Source organism: Drosophila sechellia, chromosome 3L (assembly GCF_004382195.2).
Source record: "Drosophila sechellia strain sech25 chromosome 3L, ASM438219v1, whole genome shotgun sequence".
Classification (NCBI taxonomy): Eukaryota; Metazoa; Arthropoda; class Insecta; order Diptera; family Drosophilidae; genus Drosophila; species Drosophila sechellia.
In genome coordinates this window covers 9901019-9921714 of record NC_045951.1, presented here as the reverse complement: position 1 = coordinate 9921714, position 20696 = coordinate 9901019, and the positions used below count along the sequence as shown (strand labels likewise).

The 20696-nt window shown below is 40.7% G+C and overlaps 2 protein-coding genes across 8 annotated transcripts in view; both read left to right on the top strand.

Moving 5' to 3' along the window:
* The window catches only part of LOC6605139 (zwei Ig domain protein zig-8), a 38595-nt gene that overhangs the window by 5116 nt on the left and 12783 nt on the right, over positions 1–20696 (top strand). The gene's annotated exons all lie outside the window — the stretch shown is intronic.
* Positions 13901–15046, top strand: LOC6605141 (antigen 5 like allergen Cul n 1). The gene is made up of 3 exons (XM_002029946.2): positions 13901–14062; positions 14124–14530; positions 14589–15046. The coding sequence occupies exons 1-3, from the start codon at positions 13913–13915 to the stop codon at positions 14863–14865; spliced, it is 834 nt and encodes a 277-aa protein (XP_002029982.1). The 5' UTR covers positions 13901–13912; the 3' UTR covers positions 14866–15046.

Here is a 20696-nt window from a genome sequence, read left to right as displayed (position 1 = left end):
AAATACACAATATTCCAGCATGCTTTGATAGAAGCGTAAAAATATGAATTTGCGTTGGCAGGACACAACATTTTTTAGCGAGATCTTTATAAATGGATTTTTTGCCTGACGCTGACATATATGTGTGTCATTCGATGTCGGATGGTTATGTAAGCAAAAACTTATCGATCCTAACACTATACCTGTACACTCGCCATCCATTTGGCTTTATTTCTTTGCCATTCCCGGCAGCCGACTTTTCATTGTTTGTGTCCTTTGTTTGGGCTTTTGCTCCTGCCAGTTTGGCCATGTGTTTTTATTGCATTAATTTTTATGGTCGCTTGCTTTTGTTGTTCTTTAGTTATTGTTGTTGTTACTGCTCTTCGGGATGTTTTTTGTTGTTATTTTTATTGTTGCTAGCAACTTTACCGTCAGCTGCTCTTGTTTTACTTAGCTGCGTATGCCCCAAAGTAATAAAGCGAATTGGTTTTCCTCAAATAATTTCCATTTTAAATCCAGTTCGCAAATCCCCGCCCACTTTGGTGGATTGCTGGTATTTTCTTTCACTTTTTGCTGTACTTTTGGATTTTCCTTTCCGCGTTTTGTTGTTGTTATTTTGGCTGTTGTGGGCGCTAAGCAAAAGTGGCTTCACTTCCCGCATCAGATTGTTTCTAAAGTTTTCGCCGAGATTTGTTGTCGTTTGCAAGTGGCAAGTGGCATCGGCAATTGTTTCTCTTCCGCTGATCCCTATGTATATACCCTTGTATATATATATATATATATACTACTTGAATATTCCATCTTCGAAAGCCTCTTGATGGTCTTGTACTGTCAGTTGTCAAAGGAGGCCTCAAAATTTAATTGAAATTTAGTGTAAACACAATGACAGGCAGTCGATTATCCTGCTGCGGCTGCTTCAGTAGCTCTTGCTCCATTTCCGTTTCCTTATCATTTCCCTGTTAAACTCGTTGGCAGACTAAACTCACAATATGTTCAGACATACGTGTACTGAGAAATAAATTTTAAATCAGTTTGAATATGCCTCCTTATAAAACATATCATAGAACAATCATTAGAATCGTGTATTGTTATTTCCTTTAAGTAAAATCGAATAATATTCTATATTATTTTTTAATATTACTAGAAAATAAAACAAATAGTTTTATTACTGATAAGAGTATATAAATTTGAAAGTAAATATGGTAGTAAATTTATCTGTCTGTATAATTCGCTATATTTCCCGGGTAAATCCTTTGCGCGCAAATCCTGTCAACTTCGGCTTGACTTTCCAATTTGCCATCGTTCGCCCCTTGTATGTGTCAAAAAACTTGGAATCGGCCCCCCTGACTGGTGCCCCCTGACCCCGCAGAACATAACATTTCACACGTGTCACTGAGCAGTGAGTTGTTGGCTGTCAAGATGCCACAGCTCCGCCGCCCCGATCGTCGTATCCTGCGAGTCCTGCGAACCACCGACAGGAATCTAACCCGCTGCCAAGACAACCACCAACGAAATGGGGAGCCAAACTGTATCGGCCCAGTATTAGCATTCACTCACTCGGCTAGCAGGCCACGCCCCCAGCCGCCCACTTTTCCGATTCGCACCCCCCAACCTCCCGCAAGTTGTTTGCCTATTTGCTTTGTGCATATGGAAATGAAATGGCAAACAAGAATGAGAGCTGAAGTGGAGCAGGGAAAGTCAGGGAAAAATTACGTTGACACAGGCAAACGCTCTCACACACACACGCACACATATGCGTGGGAAAAGAAAGGCTCAATCACACCAACGCCAAGTCAGACTTTCACCGCGCACAACCCTATTTTCCCTCAACTTACAGCAACAGCTTAATGCAATTATCAACTGTTTCCTTTTCAATTCACTTCACTAGAAAAGGGATTCAAATTGTTTAACATCAAATTAAGTTTCGAATGTTAAATTATATTTAATCAATCATAATTTTTTTTCTTTAGATATCTAAAGAATGCCAAAATAGCAATTACAATTCAGCCTCCACATAAAGGTAATTTCATCTGGCCAATTTAATCCAACAATTAAACTTCATTACGGCATTACAACGATTACAAATCAATGAAAAGCTGGACAAAATGGGATTTGTGCGAGTAGAGTACTTAATTAGTACCATGGCTACCGAATAGTTGGACTAATTAAAACGAAAGCTTTGCTCAATTTAGTTTTATCACTTTGAAATGCAATTAAATTACTTAAGGCCATTAAACAACCCTTGGCACTAAGCAAAGTGTACAGCTGTTTGAAGATTAAAGCGCCAATGGACGGTTCATAATCGCACTGATTAACGATATGACATAACTCAGCCCTGATACTGGAGACTCTTTCTCACGCTCGAGCTTAACCCTTTTTCTTGCCAATTGCCACCAAAAGCGTTGATTGCCCCTTTTTAACCCTTTTTTAAATGGGCGAGAACTCGCTCGAAAAACTTGAAAATATTCCAGAGCTCCTTGTGTTTCGCCTTTTTGGGTTGGCAGTTCATTTCAATTGTTTTTTTTTTCTGTTTGGCTGCCATTTGTATCCTTTGTAATAGGGTTGCCTATTTTCAATTCTCCCCCCATTTCATTTCTTTATCGGGAAAGCGGCAACAAAAAGCTGAGAAAAATAAAAGCGAATAGGAGCATGAACAAATTGTTTACGGATGTGTTTGCGACCCGCTCCTCTGGCAACAAAAAATACAAAGGGGGGCTAAAGAAAACCCCAAACCAAAACCGAGAAAGGATGTAGCAGAAATTCATAACAAACTACATTTCATGGCTTTGTGTCTGTGTGCTGAGGAAATTCACTTGACTTTTGGCCACCGTTTCTTTCCATTTTCATTTTTTTTTACCAATTTTTTCTTGGCTTCTTCGGCATAAATAAGATCTGGGCCAGGCCAAATCGGACTGCTGCAGTTGTCGCCATTCTGGGGCAACAATGGCCAATAGGTAGCGCACACAAACACAGGAGCATGGGTATTTTGCCATGGCCCTTATTTATGGCTATTTGTCGGCGGAGTTGACCAGGACTTTCATGGCATCTTTATGGCCCCTAACTATATATGCATATCGCAGCATTGGAAGTTTGCAACTTTAAAGTCAACAGACTGCCGGTCGCAAAATATGGGGAAAAAAACACACACTTCGCCCAAGAAGTTTACTTTGCAGTTTCTTAGTGGGCTTTACTTAAGCTTTTTGCTCAACTTTTCGTCAAGTTCTTGTGTTTGGCTATCCGTTGCCAAGAAAATCCTCTTAATCATCCTTGCCAATAAGTGTTGAATAAATTTGTATCTTATTTATTGCATATTTAATCCCCATCTAGCTCTCGACAAAACCAACTCGATTATTAGTTTTCAGGCTTATTTTTCTCTGGCTCGATATTCAACGTCAATTGAAGTCAATTGTCGACATATTTGCCAACAGCAGACTTCCACAACAGCCTCCCTTCGAGGCTGGCTGGCTTTTATTATTACGCCAAATTGATTTTGAATTTAGTTCAATGTTTATGGTCAAATGATTTCATTTTTGTGTCAGCCAATGGGTGGTTGAAGGTGAGCCACAGCAGGACCTCCCTCAATTTTTGCCCTTTGTCTAACTTATAAATCATTTGTGCGGCGATGCGTAAGTAAACACGCCCCAAAGAGCTTTAAGAACCGACTGGCCCGAGGTATAATCCAGGGGCCCAAAAATAAATATGTATGTGAAACGAGGTAAAAATGAAAAGCGATGCCCCGAAAGTAATCCCCAATCGATTTACAAAATTCCAAAAAAAAGACCAAAAAAACAGAGGATACAACGAAGTGTAAAGGAGAAGCGAGACTCATTCAATGAGTTTCCGTTCGCCATTTGGTGACTTTGAGCGAGGTTCCCTTTTTGCTTTTTTGCATAGAGGAAGTCTTCTGGTGTCGGGGAATACGTATACATTTTTTATGTATTTCATATCCATTAAGTTCAAAGCGAAAGATGTGTCCGGACAGGCGGCAACATCGGCGGAAGCCTCTAATGTATTGGCTCCGACTCCACTTGGGCTCCCCTATACTCTGGATGCTGCTGTGGCACCTCCAGCAAAACCATCCCGAATCACCCTGCACCACCCGGAAGCACTCTGCACCACCTAGCTCCTCTGATTGCCCCAGTACGGTCCGCTTTTCGCCCGGCGACGTTGAAATTTCAATTACTCAGGCAAAATGATAAATGAACTTGTAGCCGCAAATTTTTGCTTTGCCTTTTGTCTCGGCCAAGTCGACCTCCCTTGTCCCTCTGCTGCCACTTTCTTCATTCTTCTAACCAAAAGCCATTACGAAGACAGCCCACTAAGTGTGTGGGCGTGGCAGAGACAGCGGCATGGGCAGACATGTGTGTATTATAGTGTGTGTGCAACTTTTGCCAGCTCCCCAAATGTTTGACAGTTTTTCGCACGAAACAGACCAGCATAGTGGCTCATTAAATTTTACCAACTATTCCGGCACAAAGAGCCACAAAAAAAGCATGTCTTGGCTTAAATAAAACATTTTAGGAAGTTATTGTCTGGTCAAAAAAGATGTCATTTGGTCCCTTAGTTGCGGTACGAAAATAATTTGTACTGTGTTCAATTTTATACTGGCATTTTTATACTTGCTACATTGTTTTTAAAACTCACGAACAAAAAACTGCTTATTATGCATAAGGTCGTTTGTGGGGTAATATATTTAACTACTCCTTTTGTTCAATGCATGTACAAAATGTTAGTTAGTTAAAATTGAATCCTTTTTGGTTTCGCTTTAAAAAAAAGTAAGGGAAAAGCCCTTTGCTTCGCTGCTTTTCACACTTAAATACCCTCTAAGTGCATACTTTTTTAACGCACTGTTTGAGTGTGTTCAACAAAGTTTTACTGCGAAAAGGACGAGTAGGGAGAGTGGTCCGGTCCTAGTTTATTTTAATAATATTTGCTTGGCCTGCAGCCCGAGTTGTCGTGACTGCAGTTGCAACAATGCATTAATGCATTTCTCGCTGTAGTGGTAGCTACAATTGCAGCTGAAGTTGCACTGTGGCACTTAATTAGCGACTGAAATATGTGGCAACGTTTCGGATGGCGCAGCATGTTGGCGGGAATTGAGTTAATTAAATAAGCTGGCATGACAACTGCTACTAGAGCGACTTCATTAGGTCCGAGGGACTTGAACGAGCCCGCCCAATCCGACACACATGGGCCCACTCCATACGCCCTCGAGAATTCAATCACTCAACAACGAATTCAACAATTTCCAGACACTCATCAATATTCAGGAGCTGTTTTGTTTGTTCGTTGTTATTTCCGCCGATGCACAGGAGGAAAATTTAGTTTGCTCAGTAGAGTTTACTATTTCGTTGTATGTATAAATATGGTATGGATCATGAATTAAAGTGCACGTAACTATCGATGTCTTATCCAAGTTCTCCTATCAATTTATCATTTTTTTTTTATAAATTAAACTATACCATCCTTTCTGTGCTGTCTGTCCATGATTCACCATTCGTACTCCGGCTCAGTGAGCCACTATGAACTCCTTTCGACATCCACTTAATTGCATTTCATTCATAGCTAAGCAGCAGCCATCCTGTGGAATGGAAAGGGAGAAAGGTGTCCGTAATGGTGTGAAGTTTTATTTCCCTTCAATGCCATTTCACACTCGCTCCAGCGAATTGGTTTAAGTAGAATGCAAAAACAGCGAAACAAAAGAGAACTGAAGACTTCAGGACTCGACTATGAAATGACCAATAAAAAGTTGCTTACACCCTGAGTTTATAACAACACTAAAAATATTGTTATATATTTACTGGGTCATAAAAAGGCGTAGTTTAATTAATCATTAATATGTTTATGGAGGTGAAAGAATGTCTACCTTGTACACATGCTTGAAAATGTATGGCGCTGTGTGTCTTGTAGAATATATGGTTCATAAGTTTAGCTTCCTAATAAATTATAATAAGAATTTGTCAAAGGGTTTACCAATTAACATATTTTTCTAAAACAAAAAGTACAAAATTCATAGGTAACGTATATGCCCAACGCCTACTCATTTTAGAGACGCCAGGGCAGAATGCAATGCCAAGTGGATGTTTGGGTGTTCGGTGGGTAGAGTGATTGCGGTGGGTGGGGTGGTTTTGGATTCGCAAGGTTGGTGGTGCCAAGTGGGTGGTGTCGAGGCGGCAGGCTGTGGCTGTGAAAGGGTGCAAAAGTGAGGGAAGCTGCCAGAACAGCGAAAGAGAAGTGCCAAACAATGGGTGCAATGAGCGCTGCAAGTGGGCAAAAAAATGAACAACTTAAGCTGCTCAGCTTCGTTGGAGCTGCCTCTCATTTTGGCCAAAGTTTTGCAGTGCGAATAGTTATGCACAAAGTTTGGAGAAATTGAAAAAAGAACATATGAAAACGAACATAATACGGCTTTGAGTCATGTGTTGTATCAATAACTTTGAACATTACGGTTTCATTTAAAACTTTCTTTACCAATGTTGCTGTGAAAAACAAACAGTTGCGCCATTTATATCACTCATACGCCATGTGGTCATTAATACTTTTGGTAACCTGTGTTTCTATACAAAATCCTGAAAATGTTCTGCTTTGTTTTACTGAAGTCCACTGTTTGGAGCCAGTTTTTCCTAGATTTTACCCTTTTTGTTCCCGTGACTTTTAAATGGGGCACGGACATTCCAATCGCTTTTGCCTTTTTGGCCTGCGGCATTGGCGGTGGCTAAAAATTGAGACGTCACCGCCAACGCAGCAAAAGGAACGCAATGGAAATATAAAAAAAAGTAAAAACGAGAAAATGGAGTGACTGGGGCGAAAAATGAGCAAACTTTGTTAATTGAATTGTACGCTGCACGACTTCAATTGCAGGCGCTTTCTGAGCTATTTCGATCTCGCTTTTGGTCAATGTTTTAGCTGTCAAAGGGGTGTGGAGGTTAGATGGCTTAAGTTTCGGCGTCTATTTTAAGCGTTTTGGTGTTTGGCACGTTTCTCGCTTTATCTCCGCTGGCCGCACAGAATCCCTACCTCCCAGCTAAACACGACACCCCACTTTAGTCCGCTTGACTAAATGTGTTGGGATCCAAAACATGCTATGTAAACACTTACGACCGCACATCTGCTGCCAACACCCCCTCTCCTTGTCCTTCTCCCTTCGACGGTTTTATTAATACAAATATTAATTTTTGCGGCGCTGCATGTGGCAGGTTTGTTTACACTGACGCCATTGCCGAAACCACCCAGGGATTTACCAACCAACCAACCAGCCACCCACCCACCGAACATGACGCCCCATTCGTTGGTGTTCGTGGTGTATATCATTATCCCATTCTCCACGCACTTCAATTTGCATGAACAAGGCGAGCTGGTCCCCTTTAAATTATGTGGCACAAAGGCAGCGTAAGAGCCATCGCCCAAAATGAGACTCCCTGACCAACGACCTTGACTATGGCTTCATTTCTGGTCCCTGCTTTTGAATAACTTAGCCGGGCTGAGAACTTTCGGGGCCCATCTTGTTGGCCGAGTTAAAGGGAATGCATTTCTGAGTTGATGAACAGTGTCCATCAGCGGCAGCTCATCTCCGGGCTTCACGAGATACACAAGAAAAAATAAGACAGCAAATTCAGAGGTTTAAAATTAAGTATATTTAATTTGATTAGATGTGTTTCCTTTTTTTAGTCAGATTTACAAGTCATTATAGAAATATATTTTTATTCCTCTTTCGAATTTTAAGATATTTCATAGTTAGAAACTTTTACACCTTGACTCAAAGGACGATGCTTAAATCTAACTCTTAGCTTTCTGAAGAACTCTTTATCTTACTTGAGGCAAGCATTTACCTTATTTATTGACATAATAATCGTGTTAAAGCAGAACGGAACTAATTACATTTTCACTGAAAATGCGATGTTTTTTTTAAGAATCTTACACCAATATTACATTAAGTGAAAACAATCTGAGTCCAGTTTTCCCCAATGTGCTGCTGGGCACTCGCACCTGTGCTGACCCACCTGACCCAGTTCAAGGCTGCAAAAAGTGGAAGGTTGATGAAAGGGGAGAAGGTCAAAAGGAAGGCGGGGGCAACGGAAGATGGGTGAACTGAGGTGCAGCGAATCAGCCCGGAGGCCAAGCGACTCGGAAAGGGGAATCCCGGTGGGGTACATTAGCTTTGAGGAAAACTTTGCAGAAACTTTGGTCCTTTGCGGTTCGGGGAAAACTGCAAAAGGGTTTGTCTTTAATCTGCGGATAGTTGGAGAACTTTCCGTCGAGAACTACAAATCAAACTATTTTCTACTTAAGGGGACACTTATTTTTGCTTTATTGGTTTGGTTAGAGTGTGGAAAGAATTGCATTTCGTTGTGACCGAATTTTCTACTTCAGTTAATGTTGTGATTCTTGAGAATTGTACTGGGCTCGCATCCTGTGAAAGCAGCGGACCAATTCCTTTTCCCCTACCAATACAAACTGCAATCTACAAGTCTCAACAGACGGAATGCGGCAATTGCTTGCCTTTTTGGCTATATCCTTTATACACTCTGAGAAATACTTTCGTCCTCATCGAATACATTATTTTTAAGCTTAGATATATGTTAGTTGCTTACTATTGTTGGTTGTTTGTATAAAGGGACTGTAGCATTTATATAGGTCATCATTTTTTTGTCTATGGTTATGAAACACATTTTTAGAAGTATTATTAGAATTTACCATAATTATATTTTTCGATCTTCTAAAAATTTAAATTTTTCCGAGTGATCGACTCATTTCCCAGTACGACTGCAACCCAATTTCTCTCAGCCAAGAGAGCTTGGCAAATACTTTCTTAATTAGTTGCTGCCAAGGCTTTTCCGGCTCACGAAAAAAGTGCCTCAAAGCAAGAAATGTGCAAGAGTGTGAGGAAAATGGAGGAAAGCGGTTGAGTTGGTCAGTTGTCAAGTGTGAAAAATTGCAGCTCAAATTGCAGTACAAAATGGCTTCAAGCGCTCGTTAAAAGTCACGCAGCACGCAGAGGAAAAGCTGGCCGGGGAAATGTTTCAAAATTTATGCGTATGAAAACAGAAATTATATTAATTACAACAGGCAACGAGGGGAAAGTGGGGCCAACATTAAATTGCAGCTGCAACGGAAACAACGGCAACATCATCGCCAGGGGGTTAAACAACACTTGACATTTGTCCTCTCTCCCCCTCCGCACATAAAAATTGCATAAAATTTGCATGTCAAAAATGCGACTCGAGTTGTGCGAGCCACCCTAGTCCACCCCATTTGGCCATCATCAGCGTTGTTTAGCAAGCATTTGGGGAATTTACTTTCGCTGCGCTGGAAATTTGCAATCAACATAACAATTATGCGCAAATGCAGAGGGGGAGCTCAACTTGTTTATATATAAAACTATGTATTTATTTACAGACAACAGCGAGAGATACTCCTCGCCATATGCTGCTCTATGGTTCATTCGAATTTAAAGATCAACCGGCTAATTGGGGTGGCTGGCACACATGCTGCCCGTCGGTGGGGGAGGGATCTGAAATAAACAGGAGCTCCTGCACAACAGATTTCTCATTGTCTGGCCCACAATCAAATAAGCGGAGCGTAGCACTGCGATTGTCAAAGCGTATTTAATGAGCAGACTCCCGGGTACGAGAAGCCACCTAGGCAGTACAGCCATGGCCACAGCGATATATCTCCCCCTGCACCACCACCCAAGTGGTGCTGTTGTTCCTGCGAAAATCACGAAATCAGTTGGCAAGAAATCACTGCAGACAGTGGCGTTCGCTAAGAGGGGGTCCTGGGAAGGAAGGGGGCCCCAAAACCGCGGCGACAACATCGAAACAACGACAACGACGACATCACGCTGGCACTGTGTTTGCTGGGGGATTCCGTTTTTTTTGGGGTGAAATTGTTGTGGGAATGTGTGTTCTAGTGCACTTACAAAAATGTCTTGTAATAGATTAAATTCCATTTAAATTACGCTTGAGACGTAAACAGATGAAACATTACTTACTTTGAATAACATTGCATGTTGTTTACATGTTTAAGTGTAAGCTAGTAATTATATTGCAAGTGTTGAAACATAACTTTAGTACGTATATTTTCTCGTTTTTTAAAATTTAGAAAATATATTATAATCTAATAAAATTAAAGTTAATTAACCCTTAAGAGAAGTATTTTTTTTCAAGTGTTACTGCCCTGTAATGTCTACAAGCAACCGGAGAAGAGCTTGTGGCAAATACCGCGATGCGTGTTTGTCTGTCTGTCTCCGTTTCCCTCTATTGCAATTTGGGTGGGGGGAAAATGTGGTGGGTGGGAGTTTTTCGTGAGGAAAGCCGACATTGTCTAGGCCGATGATGGGGCTTTTGTTGTTGCCAAGGTAGGATAATGACATCAATATGCATGACAGGACAATCCAGAGAGACGGAAAATGAGGCAGTATGGCATAAGTGAAGTGGATAGCTTTAAGTGCTGATAAAGCAGAGAGCTCTGTTCAGCTGGGAAATGCTTCATTACCAGTACCGCTCGATAAGAAACGGAACTCGTTGCGCTGCTAAAAGAAAGACCTTTTCCTTGCCCGCCCACCTGAACGAACATATCTAGGGAATTTGACCAAAAAGTGGCACCAAAGTGGGAAGAACGGACCGCAGGACTTCATTAGTGCAAGTGCCGCACAGCTGCATGCACACACAACACACAACACTCACGCACACAGACACACGTGGCCAACTACCAACACGTTCCCGGCATTGCGAAACGTGCCAAAAGGCATTGCATAAGCGCAGGCGGACAACGAAATCAGTTGCGCAAAAAGGTGGGGGAACACAAAAAAACAAAAAATGAAACGTAAATACGGGCAAGGCGAGGACAATATTTTTGCTGCTCCTCCGATTGCTACTACTGCTGATTCCACTTTTTCTCGTGCGAGAAAACAAATCTGAGCCACACATGCCCAGATATTCACACTGAGCGAAAAAGGATAGAAGTTAGCATAAATATATAAGTTTTATGATTATTAATATATTATTAGTATAAGATATCTTCCAAAATATGTGTAATCGCCAGTTGCAGTGTAGGACATTTAAACAGTTCAAACCAATATTTAATCTTTAGTAATTAATATAATGGAAACGCAAGCCATTAAAATAAATCCCTTTTTGGTTTGTAAATTAAGCGCACTATTACTCATTAATACTTTTGATAATTTAAATACTTTATATCTTCTGGTATGACTTTGAAATTCGAGTTTAAATTCCCCGAAAAATTCACTGGAATTACTTTATTCTAGCACAGATAACCATTTGCTTAAAATCTCTAACTTTTCCGATCTATCCATTTCCATGAATATTTAAGTCCAAGTTCGACCGTGTACCACAGCTCCATCGCAAATCATATCCGTCTAAGGCACTTTTTCAAGTGCAGTCGTTGGCAATGCGTTTAGCAATCAGCTCACGACTTGGCAGCCAGTCCGAGTTGCAGAGACTTTGCCTTGGAACGCAGAACTCAGAACTGAGAACTGTCGTTGCGCATACGCCACGTTGCACTGCAACCCGTCCGATGGGGCGTGTGTTAATAATGCGTGACATAAACTGGAGCTCCGACAAGTCCCGTCGATGGGACAAACGAATTGAGTTGACTCGACTTGAGTGGGGCATTTTAAGTGACAGCCTGTGAGGACTCAGAAACAGGAGGGAGGAAGTCAGTTCTGCAGACTTTGTCTGCGACTCTGGCGAGTAAATGACATCTTCTTTGTTTTATTGACATGCCGCACACTCAGAAAATTCTGAACACAGATGAGAATGAGAGGTTGCTCCTTAACACTTAAATTTTTACTTAAAATATGCAAATAAGTGCCTCCAAAGTGCCAGTGGCAAGTGCGCCTTTTACCCAACAACTTCCAACCTAATGTGTGTGCGAATGTGTGAGAATTTCAATTTCCTGCTCACACCCAATGCCAATCAAAGGAAAACCCCGATCGAGGGACGGGTGAATAAATTTGAGCGAACAGCGAGTGAGGAAATAAAACCTAATTGAAATTGTTTCGCGTTCGCACACAAAGTTTTCCTTGCCCTTAAAGGTTTCTTATTTTTGGGCTCGACTTAAGCCCGGGGAAAGTTTTAATTTCCAATTGACATTTTGCAAGTGCATCCCTCTAATCCCGCAGAGCTGGCAAAACGGCAAAAGGGGCTGAAAATAATTACAAACTGCAATTATTAGCCCGGCTAAGGAGACGCTGCCAAGGCAAATCCAATTAAGTGAAAAGCAAGTGTAAGCCGATGCCTTTTACCTGACCAGCTCACCTGATTCCCTGCCAACCCCACCCCCTTTCTATTTCCCCCCCTGTAGTTAACTGGGTAACTTTAGCTGATGACCTTAGCCTGTTTTTTTTTGTATTCCTACCCCGTTCTTTGTGTTTACCTCCCTCTAGTGTGTCGCTTTTCTTTGGCTCTACAGTTTCCCTCTTCTCGAGAGCATGAAATGAAATTGCCGAGCTGCAGGCACAACAATGGCTATAGTAATAATAAATAATAATGGTTAAATGTGTTTACAAAAAGAGAGAAATCTTTGGCTGTTATCTAGACCAATGTCGCCTCCATCCTTGCTCTTCACTTTTTACTCTTCACTCTTGGACTTGGACTTGGCTTACTTTTGTCTGCTCTGAACTGTCATTGCGTGTTGCACACAAAAACACCCGGAGATTTAGAGCGGAGAAAGAGGTAAAAGGAATGCGGGGAAGTAGAGAAAGGGGGCAAAGAAAAGCGGGCTCTGCGAAACAGAATGAGATATTATGTGGCAAGAGTTGCTTCACCAGTTGGCAGTTCTACTTAATTTTTGATGCGAAAATGCCGCTTGAGTCTGCTCGAAGTACTTTAGGAAAATATGGAAGTATTTTAGTTTTACAATTTCGGGTACGTCTGGCTTAAAATTAAGTGGAGTTTCTGTTGGAAGTACCGCAGACATATGTAGTCCTTCAAGGAAGCTATTTAGCTGTAAGTGTGGAGCATAGAAAATGTCTATACAAAAATATTTAAAAACATTTGCATGTCAATCATATCAAAACTTTATGAGTAGAGACTTCTGTAATATACGAAAATATTAAAAATTTTTAAATTTCATATAAAAAAATCTTTATCTTTATTATTAACCAATATTTTACACAGAATATGTGTTCATAGCCATAAGATTTTGAGGATTATATAAGTTATGTTGCTTCCCGTCCAATTAAATAATTAAAATCCTTGGGAATCCTATCAATAGTTTCATTAAGGCTTGAGAATTTCTAAGAAAATTCTAAAGCCACCCTCGTAATCTTCTGTCCCATAATGAAAGTGAAAAACTGTTGCAGCAACAGCAAACAATTTCGCAGCCGAGGAGAAAACTATTTCAATTGAGGTAGAAAATGAACGACAAGGACATGGCGGCATTTCCCTCTGGTTTTTTTTCCTTATTTTAATTTTCTTTTTGCCATTCTATGTTTTTCTTGGTCTTGCCATGAATGGATGCCCACCTCCCTGCATTTCTTTTTGTGTGTTTGCAGTTTAAATTGCGCTATGAAAAGAATTTTTTGGATTTAAGCATTCGTTTTCATTTGGCTTCTATTTCTTAGTTTCTATATCTTCTTTTTTTGCTTTTGCCTGGGATGCCAAGTGGGATAATATGTCAAGTGGCATAAGTCGGCGGGGAGGCGGAGAGCTGGTGCACCATTGATAGGATCGAAGCAGGTGTCATCCCGTTTGGCAACCAGGTCTTAACTTGGTCATTTACGGACGACTAGCTGTGTTTGTGCTGGCCCGGCTTAGCCCCATTTTCAGTTTGAATCAAGTTGCAGTGACAAAAACAGCTGTGGCAAGTGGCCCGATTGAGAAACAGTTGTCCCCCCATATAGCCCGACTTCTGGGCAGTATAAAAGGGGAGCTCGGTTAGCAAACGAGCAGTAAAAGACTGTATCAGCAACATGTCTACGGAATTGGTAGTGGCCCTTATGCTCTTTGGATTCCTGCAGGTAGCATTCAGCCAGGACAATGCGACTGCTCCCCCAACCGACTATTGTCAGAGTGGTTTGTGCCCCTCTCTGAAAAAACACGTTGCCTGCAAGAACAAAGGAGTAAGGCTAACTTTTGCAGGACTTAATAGTTTGCCTACAATGGTGATATTATTTGCTCTAGGAGTTGGGCAAACAGTGTTCCCCCGACGCCCACTTGGTCAATCTCACTGGCCTGCAGGACCTGATCCTAGGTGAACACAATGCATTACGAAATGTCCTTGCTGCTGGGAAAATCAGCAATTTACCTAAGCCCGATCGCATGGCCACACTGCAGTGGCATTCAGAACTGGCCGATCTAGCCACACTGAATGTGAAGCAGTGTGTTCTGCAGCACGATTCTTGCCACAACACTCCAGATTTCCGTAACTCTGGTCAGAACTTGGCTTTGGTCAACATAACCCTGCTACCTGAGGACGGAAATCACACAGATGAGTGCCTTGTTAAGGAGTCTATTAGCGGCTGGTGGAATCAGAGTATCAATATAACAAAGGAGCAATTGCATCGTTTTCCCAAAGGAAAACTGGGAGAGTGGGTTTCTGCTGTTTAGATTCATATTTTCTTTTAATATTATTTCTTTTCCAACCAGTTCCATTCGCAATTTTGCCGTCATGGCCCGTGACAACAACACCTTTGTGGGATGTGCCGCCTTGAGATTCGAGAAGCCCGCAGGACATCCGCTATTCCTGTTGGCCTGCAATTATGCCAGCAATTATGTTCCCGACTGGCCCATCTACAAGGAGAAAGCCATTGGCTGTCAGTCCGGTTCCGACCTCAAATATCCATCGCTTTGCAAGGCTGGTGAGGAATTCCAGGATCTTCCCGGGCAGCAGGGCACCAAGGGGAAGAGATTTTGGGCGATGTAGGAGTGCCAAAAATAACGCCTAGCTGAAGGGTTGGAGTGGGTGGCAGGCGCACTTACAGTCTATTTAACATGTTGATTTGTGTCGCAGTGCGTGGCGGTCATATATCATCTCACAGCCGCATTAGCATTAGCATAGACACCTGGAGAGGCAGTGATGCCGAAATCTAGCTATATACATATATACGGCAAAAAATATAATTTTAATATAATATATAATATACAATTTTATGAAAAACAATATGAAAAAGGTGTATCTTTATTTCAATATAAATGCATATTTAATTACAATTTCATTTATGAAATCTCTTTTCTTGAATAATGATGCACCCATTTAAAAATACCATGTAAAATAGCTATAAACTGGCTGAAACTACAGCTCAGCACTCACACACAAACTGCCCCACTTGGACGCCCCCAGAATCATCATCATTTTCATCAGCCGCTAAAATATGATACGCGTTGTTTTGGGTTCGTGAAAAAAGCGAGCGAGACGACGACAAGTTGGCATCTAATTTTAACGTCAATATACAAAATGTAAAAACGTGTCTTCATCAGCTCGTAATATAGAGACCACCATTTCCACCACTTCCCGCTGGTGCCGTTGAAATCCCTAAGTGCCTATTAATAATGCTGCCTCGACGGGCTAAAAAGAAAATGCTTTTCCTTGGATCTGCTTTATTTTTAGTGTCCGTTCGCGATGAGGCCTACGTTTAATATGCCGTTACTTTGTCAAATCCGAGGCTCATTAAAGTCAGGCGAGAAAAATAGGCAACATTTTTGTTCATTTTTTCCGCTTTGATAATTAATTTTGTACTAATGCAGGCCACATTCATTATGGCTTAATTAAAATTCAACTGGAATTAGTTTGCAGCACCTCGAAAAGCGACCATTATAAACTTATCATGCCGAAAATATTCATAAATGCTTATATCTCTATTTTTTGTGCTAATTACATTTCGGTGTGTTTTCAGTTGTTCATTTTGCCTGAATATTAAAATCACTACAGAGCCTTTTTTGTTGCTGCTTTGGACCCTCATTAAATGCGTGTAAAACTAACATGGCCCACAACATATTTCACGCGGCTCATAAAAGCATAAATATCCGCATAAATAAAATAATTTACAAAGTTATTTCAGTGGTTGGAGTGATATAAATTATTCTCTTACTGGGACAACAATGTTGGGGCTTACTGGCTTTTGATGGATGGGGGGAAGTTCTTCCTCGTATAGGGTGCGCTTAATTTACGATGATGCATATCAACTCATGGAACCAATTTAAGATTTATGCATACTGCTTAAAAAATATGAGCAAAATTAATGAGAGGAAATACCGAAAAATCCGTTTTCAATTTGTTTCGATTTTATGTCTGAAAAAATACATATACATGTCCGAATAAACATGAAACTATTAGTATAGTGTCATATGATTTAATATAGTCGTAAAAGATTTCTCAGGTCTTAAAGATTTCCACTTGATATTTATATTCCGTGATGCCGAAATCAAAACTCACTCGACTTTGGTGCCTAGAGAAATTTTCAATAGACTATTCGTCCCTGAACGCTTCACAAACTTGATTGTTGAAAATGATTTGATGGGCCGAGCTGTATAAATGCGCCAATTTATGGCCTAAAGGAGGACTGTGCGTTGCATAAATTGTGGCTGAATTTAAACAAGTTAATGTGATATTAGTTGGAAGCGGGCATAAATTATGGAAGCGTGCTCTATTGAGGAAGAGGGAGAACAGTATAAACAAAGCTCGCCTGATTTACTGCTGGCCATTTGACTGTTTAATGAGCACTCAGATGTGTCAACAGGCTATATGGAAATTTATTTAATTATGATTCATAAGTCACAAATTAGCTTACAGCCGACGAAACATGCCAAATCCTATTCTTCCCGCACTCTGGAGTGCTTGAAGTTGTGCGCATGGGCTTGCAAAAGTCTGGAGCTCGGACATGGCAGCATCTAAAAAGGCAATCAAAAGTTTGGCCAAAAAGAAATGGCAACAAGAGCGCAAAATGTGTATAAAATCAAAATTGGCAAAGCAAAACTTTTGATTTATGCAATTTGCGCTAAAAATACAAATCCATTTGATCACACTGGAGTGGGGCAAATAAAATTTGGCCAACAATTCCAATAAAATGGCAAAGCAGGCTTTGATTTATTTGTCCTTGACGGGGGACGTGGGAATTCCCCGAACGCAACCGCAAATGCTTAGCCTCGTCTGTCTCAGGGCCCAAATGTCATACATGGAGCATAATAAATGGGCTACTAAAACTTTGGACAGGAATGGGAGCCTGAGCATGGGTTTCTTGTGCCCTGTGTCAAGTCAAATGCAAATGACCGACAAATTTGCCTGGCTATATAGCGATATGCAAACACAACGGATATATGCTTTGTTTATGTACATCTATGTGTGACCGCAGGCCAAGCTGGCCACAAATTTCCACACATTTTATGCACAAAATGTGGAGCGGAAGAGGAGACACGGCGGATCCCATTGCCGGATCATTTATTTTATAGTCCGTCGCTTTAAGTTATTTTTCTTCATTATTTTTTATGTGGCTCCGAGGCGGGCGAGGACAACCGAAAACAATTGCCAAAGGCATTTGGCAATCAGCGCCAAATGTTTGCTCTGTTTGCGCAAATAATTTATACGAGGAGCAAAACACAACAGCCGCCAGACGTCGGACATCAGACGGCCATCACACATACGCCGCGTTGTCCGGCTCAACTGCATAGACATGATCTTAACGGCACAGTTCATTAGCGGTCCCATTTGGCCAGGAACTGGGTTTATTAATCCTCCAAGGAGCGAGAGACAAAGGACGGCAGTTGTCATTAGGGGTCGTCCTGCGATTTCCGTCTCTTTCGACATAAACACCAAATTAAGTTTTAGTGTTTCATTTATTTTTGGCACTCTCTTCACATGCGTGTGGGCTACAGGGATATACATGCACATAAGTAGTGTGGGATTTCGGGCCTATTTGTTTTTATGGCCCAAACTATGAGGTCCGTGTAATTTTTTGCCGGCTCCTATTGCCTTTTGATTGTTTGTAATGAGCTTCTCGTCCTGCTTATGTGTGGGTCATCAAGGATATGAATAAAACAGCGATCGAAACAACCCGATAAAGGCTGGTCAAATGTCAAGTGAGCTCTGCTAAAGCCATTCATATGAACCACTCATCAGGAAGGACTTATAATGATAGGATTACAGACGCATTTTCTCTTCATATTGTTTTTATTATTCAATTTTAGTATAACAATTATCAATTAAACAACTTTATGGCCTAACCAAAATCCTTTGAGAAAAAAATTTCTCATTTCTGATTGATATATAAAAATTCCGTTTTTTTATTTGATTTTTTTATCCTCGTATTTCGATTAATTCCTGCTTTAATTGATTCGTTTGAAATGTGATTCCAGCTGATTTAATTTATTTGCCAATTTCATTCGTTATTTATTCAGCTCATTTGAGCATACAATTTGGGTCGCTTGCACAGTCATTTCAGCGACACGTGGATTAATATTATTTTCTAGATTTTAACCAATTTTTATCCCACTTCTAAACCGCTGATCAAACATGTTCAAAGGTCACTCTTAATTTTGTTGCACTTTCAGCGGCCAATTGTGCAGCAATCATAATTCAATTAACGCCTGGCCATTGGATGCCACCACACAGGCAGACACACAAATAGATAGAGAGGGATATAGGCAAAAGGAAAGAGAGGGCGACAGAATGGCCGGAAAGTGGCGCTTTACAATTTGCGCAATTTCCGCCTCTGAACAACATCAAACAGAAAATCTCCACTCCATTCCCGAAAAACAGCGAAAACATAAAAACTTTGCTCTCGTTTGATGTGAGAATTGCGCAAATATTTTTGTTAAAAAAATATACGCTCCTCCTACTCCGCCACTGAGCATTTATCATGTTTTCGTATACGTTTGGGAGATTTTTCACCAGAAACTTGTTAAATGGAAAACAAACAAAGAATGTTTGCACATAATGCGATTAGCGGCCTCGGCTTCGGTCGCCATCGAAATTTATTAGCCGCTTATGCAGTCCGATTGAAGTTTAATTGAAAGCGTAACAATATTTACCAGAACAATATTAATTGGCAGTTGATGTTGCGTGTCAGTCAGATATTTCATTTTCCGTTTCGACTCCTGGCCACTCAATACGGATGTCCTCCTGGATCCACTTTCCTCCACTTTAATGCTTCGCCAACAGCGGAATCTAATTAGCATTTCAGACCCCTCCGGCCGGATGGCATGGCTGAATAACAATAATTGCTTAAATAAACACCACGACAAATGCACATTAATAAACATCAGTTGCCTGAAATATGAATTATGGCAAGCCCATCTCGAGTCCCGGCCAACATGCAATCAAGTGCACGAAGCTTGAGGAGAGCTCCTTGCGGGTTAAAGTCGACCCATCGGCAAAGTGCAACGCCATTTGCATGTCGGGCTGGTCATTCACGTCGCCATCAACCGGTTGGTGGATACAGTGCCACTCGAAAGTGAAGAACGCATGGTATTTGAAAAAGCGTACTACTTTTAATCCAATCACCCGAAAAGGTCCTTGACATAACCAATACCTAGTTGACTATCAATAACTAAAATATATAGACTTGCTTATAAGCTAAATATTTAGCTATGCAATTATATATATAATAATATAAATAATTTATATAATTTATGTAATTTATATATTTAGAATATTACTAGAAAGAGTTACAGTTAAATAAGGCTCTCAACACGTTCCATTGAATCAAGATTATGGAAACACGATATGACTAAAAAAAATATTACCCCATCTCAAGCAATTTCCTCTAAATTATACTTGAGCTCGTTAGCGTTAATTTTAATTATATATGATGGGCTCGTAATACTTAAGCAGCTCCGAATGAAAAATTAACATACTTATATTTATGGTCCGCACTGTAAAAACATGTGTATACATGCTATACAGGCAGTGCGTGACGTTTCCTCGTTCTTTGACATCTTCGGTGGACTTTAGCATGGCAATTATGCATTTTTAATCAAACTACCATAATACTTCCCGGAAAAGCTTTTCTATTGATTTTCTCTATTAACCAATTGACATACATCCACTAAGGGAGCCAAATGAACCCTTTTCAACCCCGGCTGGAAGATCCTATATATTCCAATAAGCCAAATCAAACATGGTGAACGGAAAATCAAATTCTAAAGAATCATTCCGATTCAGTTTCTGGCTACATTTGCATACAAATGCAGCTGGGATTAAAATCAAAATTCGATATGCCACAGGCCACACACATACACGAGCACCGTCTCCGACAATTTACCAAACAATATTTTACTGCTCAAGACATTCCGACATTGTTGTACGGAAAATGGAGAACCCTTTCCCCCTGTGAGGAGAAAAACTTACCCAAGTTCTTCAATTACAATTTGATTTGCAAATGACACAGAGAGAAACATGCCAAGAAATTGAAGTGGAAAACTTGGCAAAGTCAAGAGGGAAAATGAGGAAAATGCGACAAGTCGGTTTGGGAAAGTTCAACACGAGCCGGGGCAAGTGGAATTAAATGTTTGTTAAAGGTTAGCACTGATTAAAAATGATGGAAGGCACTCCCTAAAACTTTTTATGAACATAAAGTTTGGATACACAATCCTAGATAGAACCCTCCTAAAATTTCCATCATCAACAACGCTTCGGGCAATTGAATCCTTTAAGCCGGCCACTTTTTCATGGCTCCCGGCAATAAAATGTTGCAACATTAAAAGGGCGGTGCACATAAATAAAAAAATCGCTGAGTAAAAAATTGGGTTAAAAATTAACTA

Coding starts and splice junctions, on each gene's coding strand:
- LOC6605141 (XM_002029946.2), top strand. CDS start 13,913: ATGTCTACGGAATTGGTAGTGGCCCTTATGCTCTTTGGATTCCTGCAG. Junction 14,063..14,123: donor TTGCCTGCAAGAACAAAGGA/GTAAGGCTAACT, acceptor TATTTGCTCTAG/GAGTTGGGCAAACAGTGTTC. Junction 14,531..14,588: donor CCCAAAGGAAAACTGGGAGA/GTGGGTTTCTGC, acceptor TTTTCCAACCAG/TTCCATTCGCAATTTTGCCG.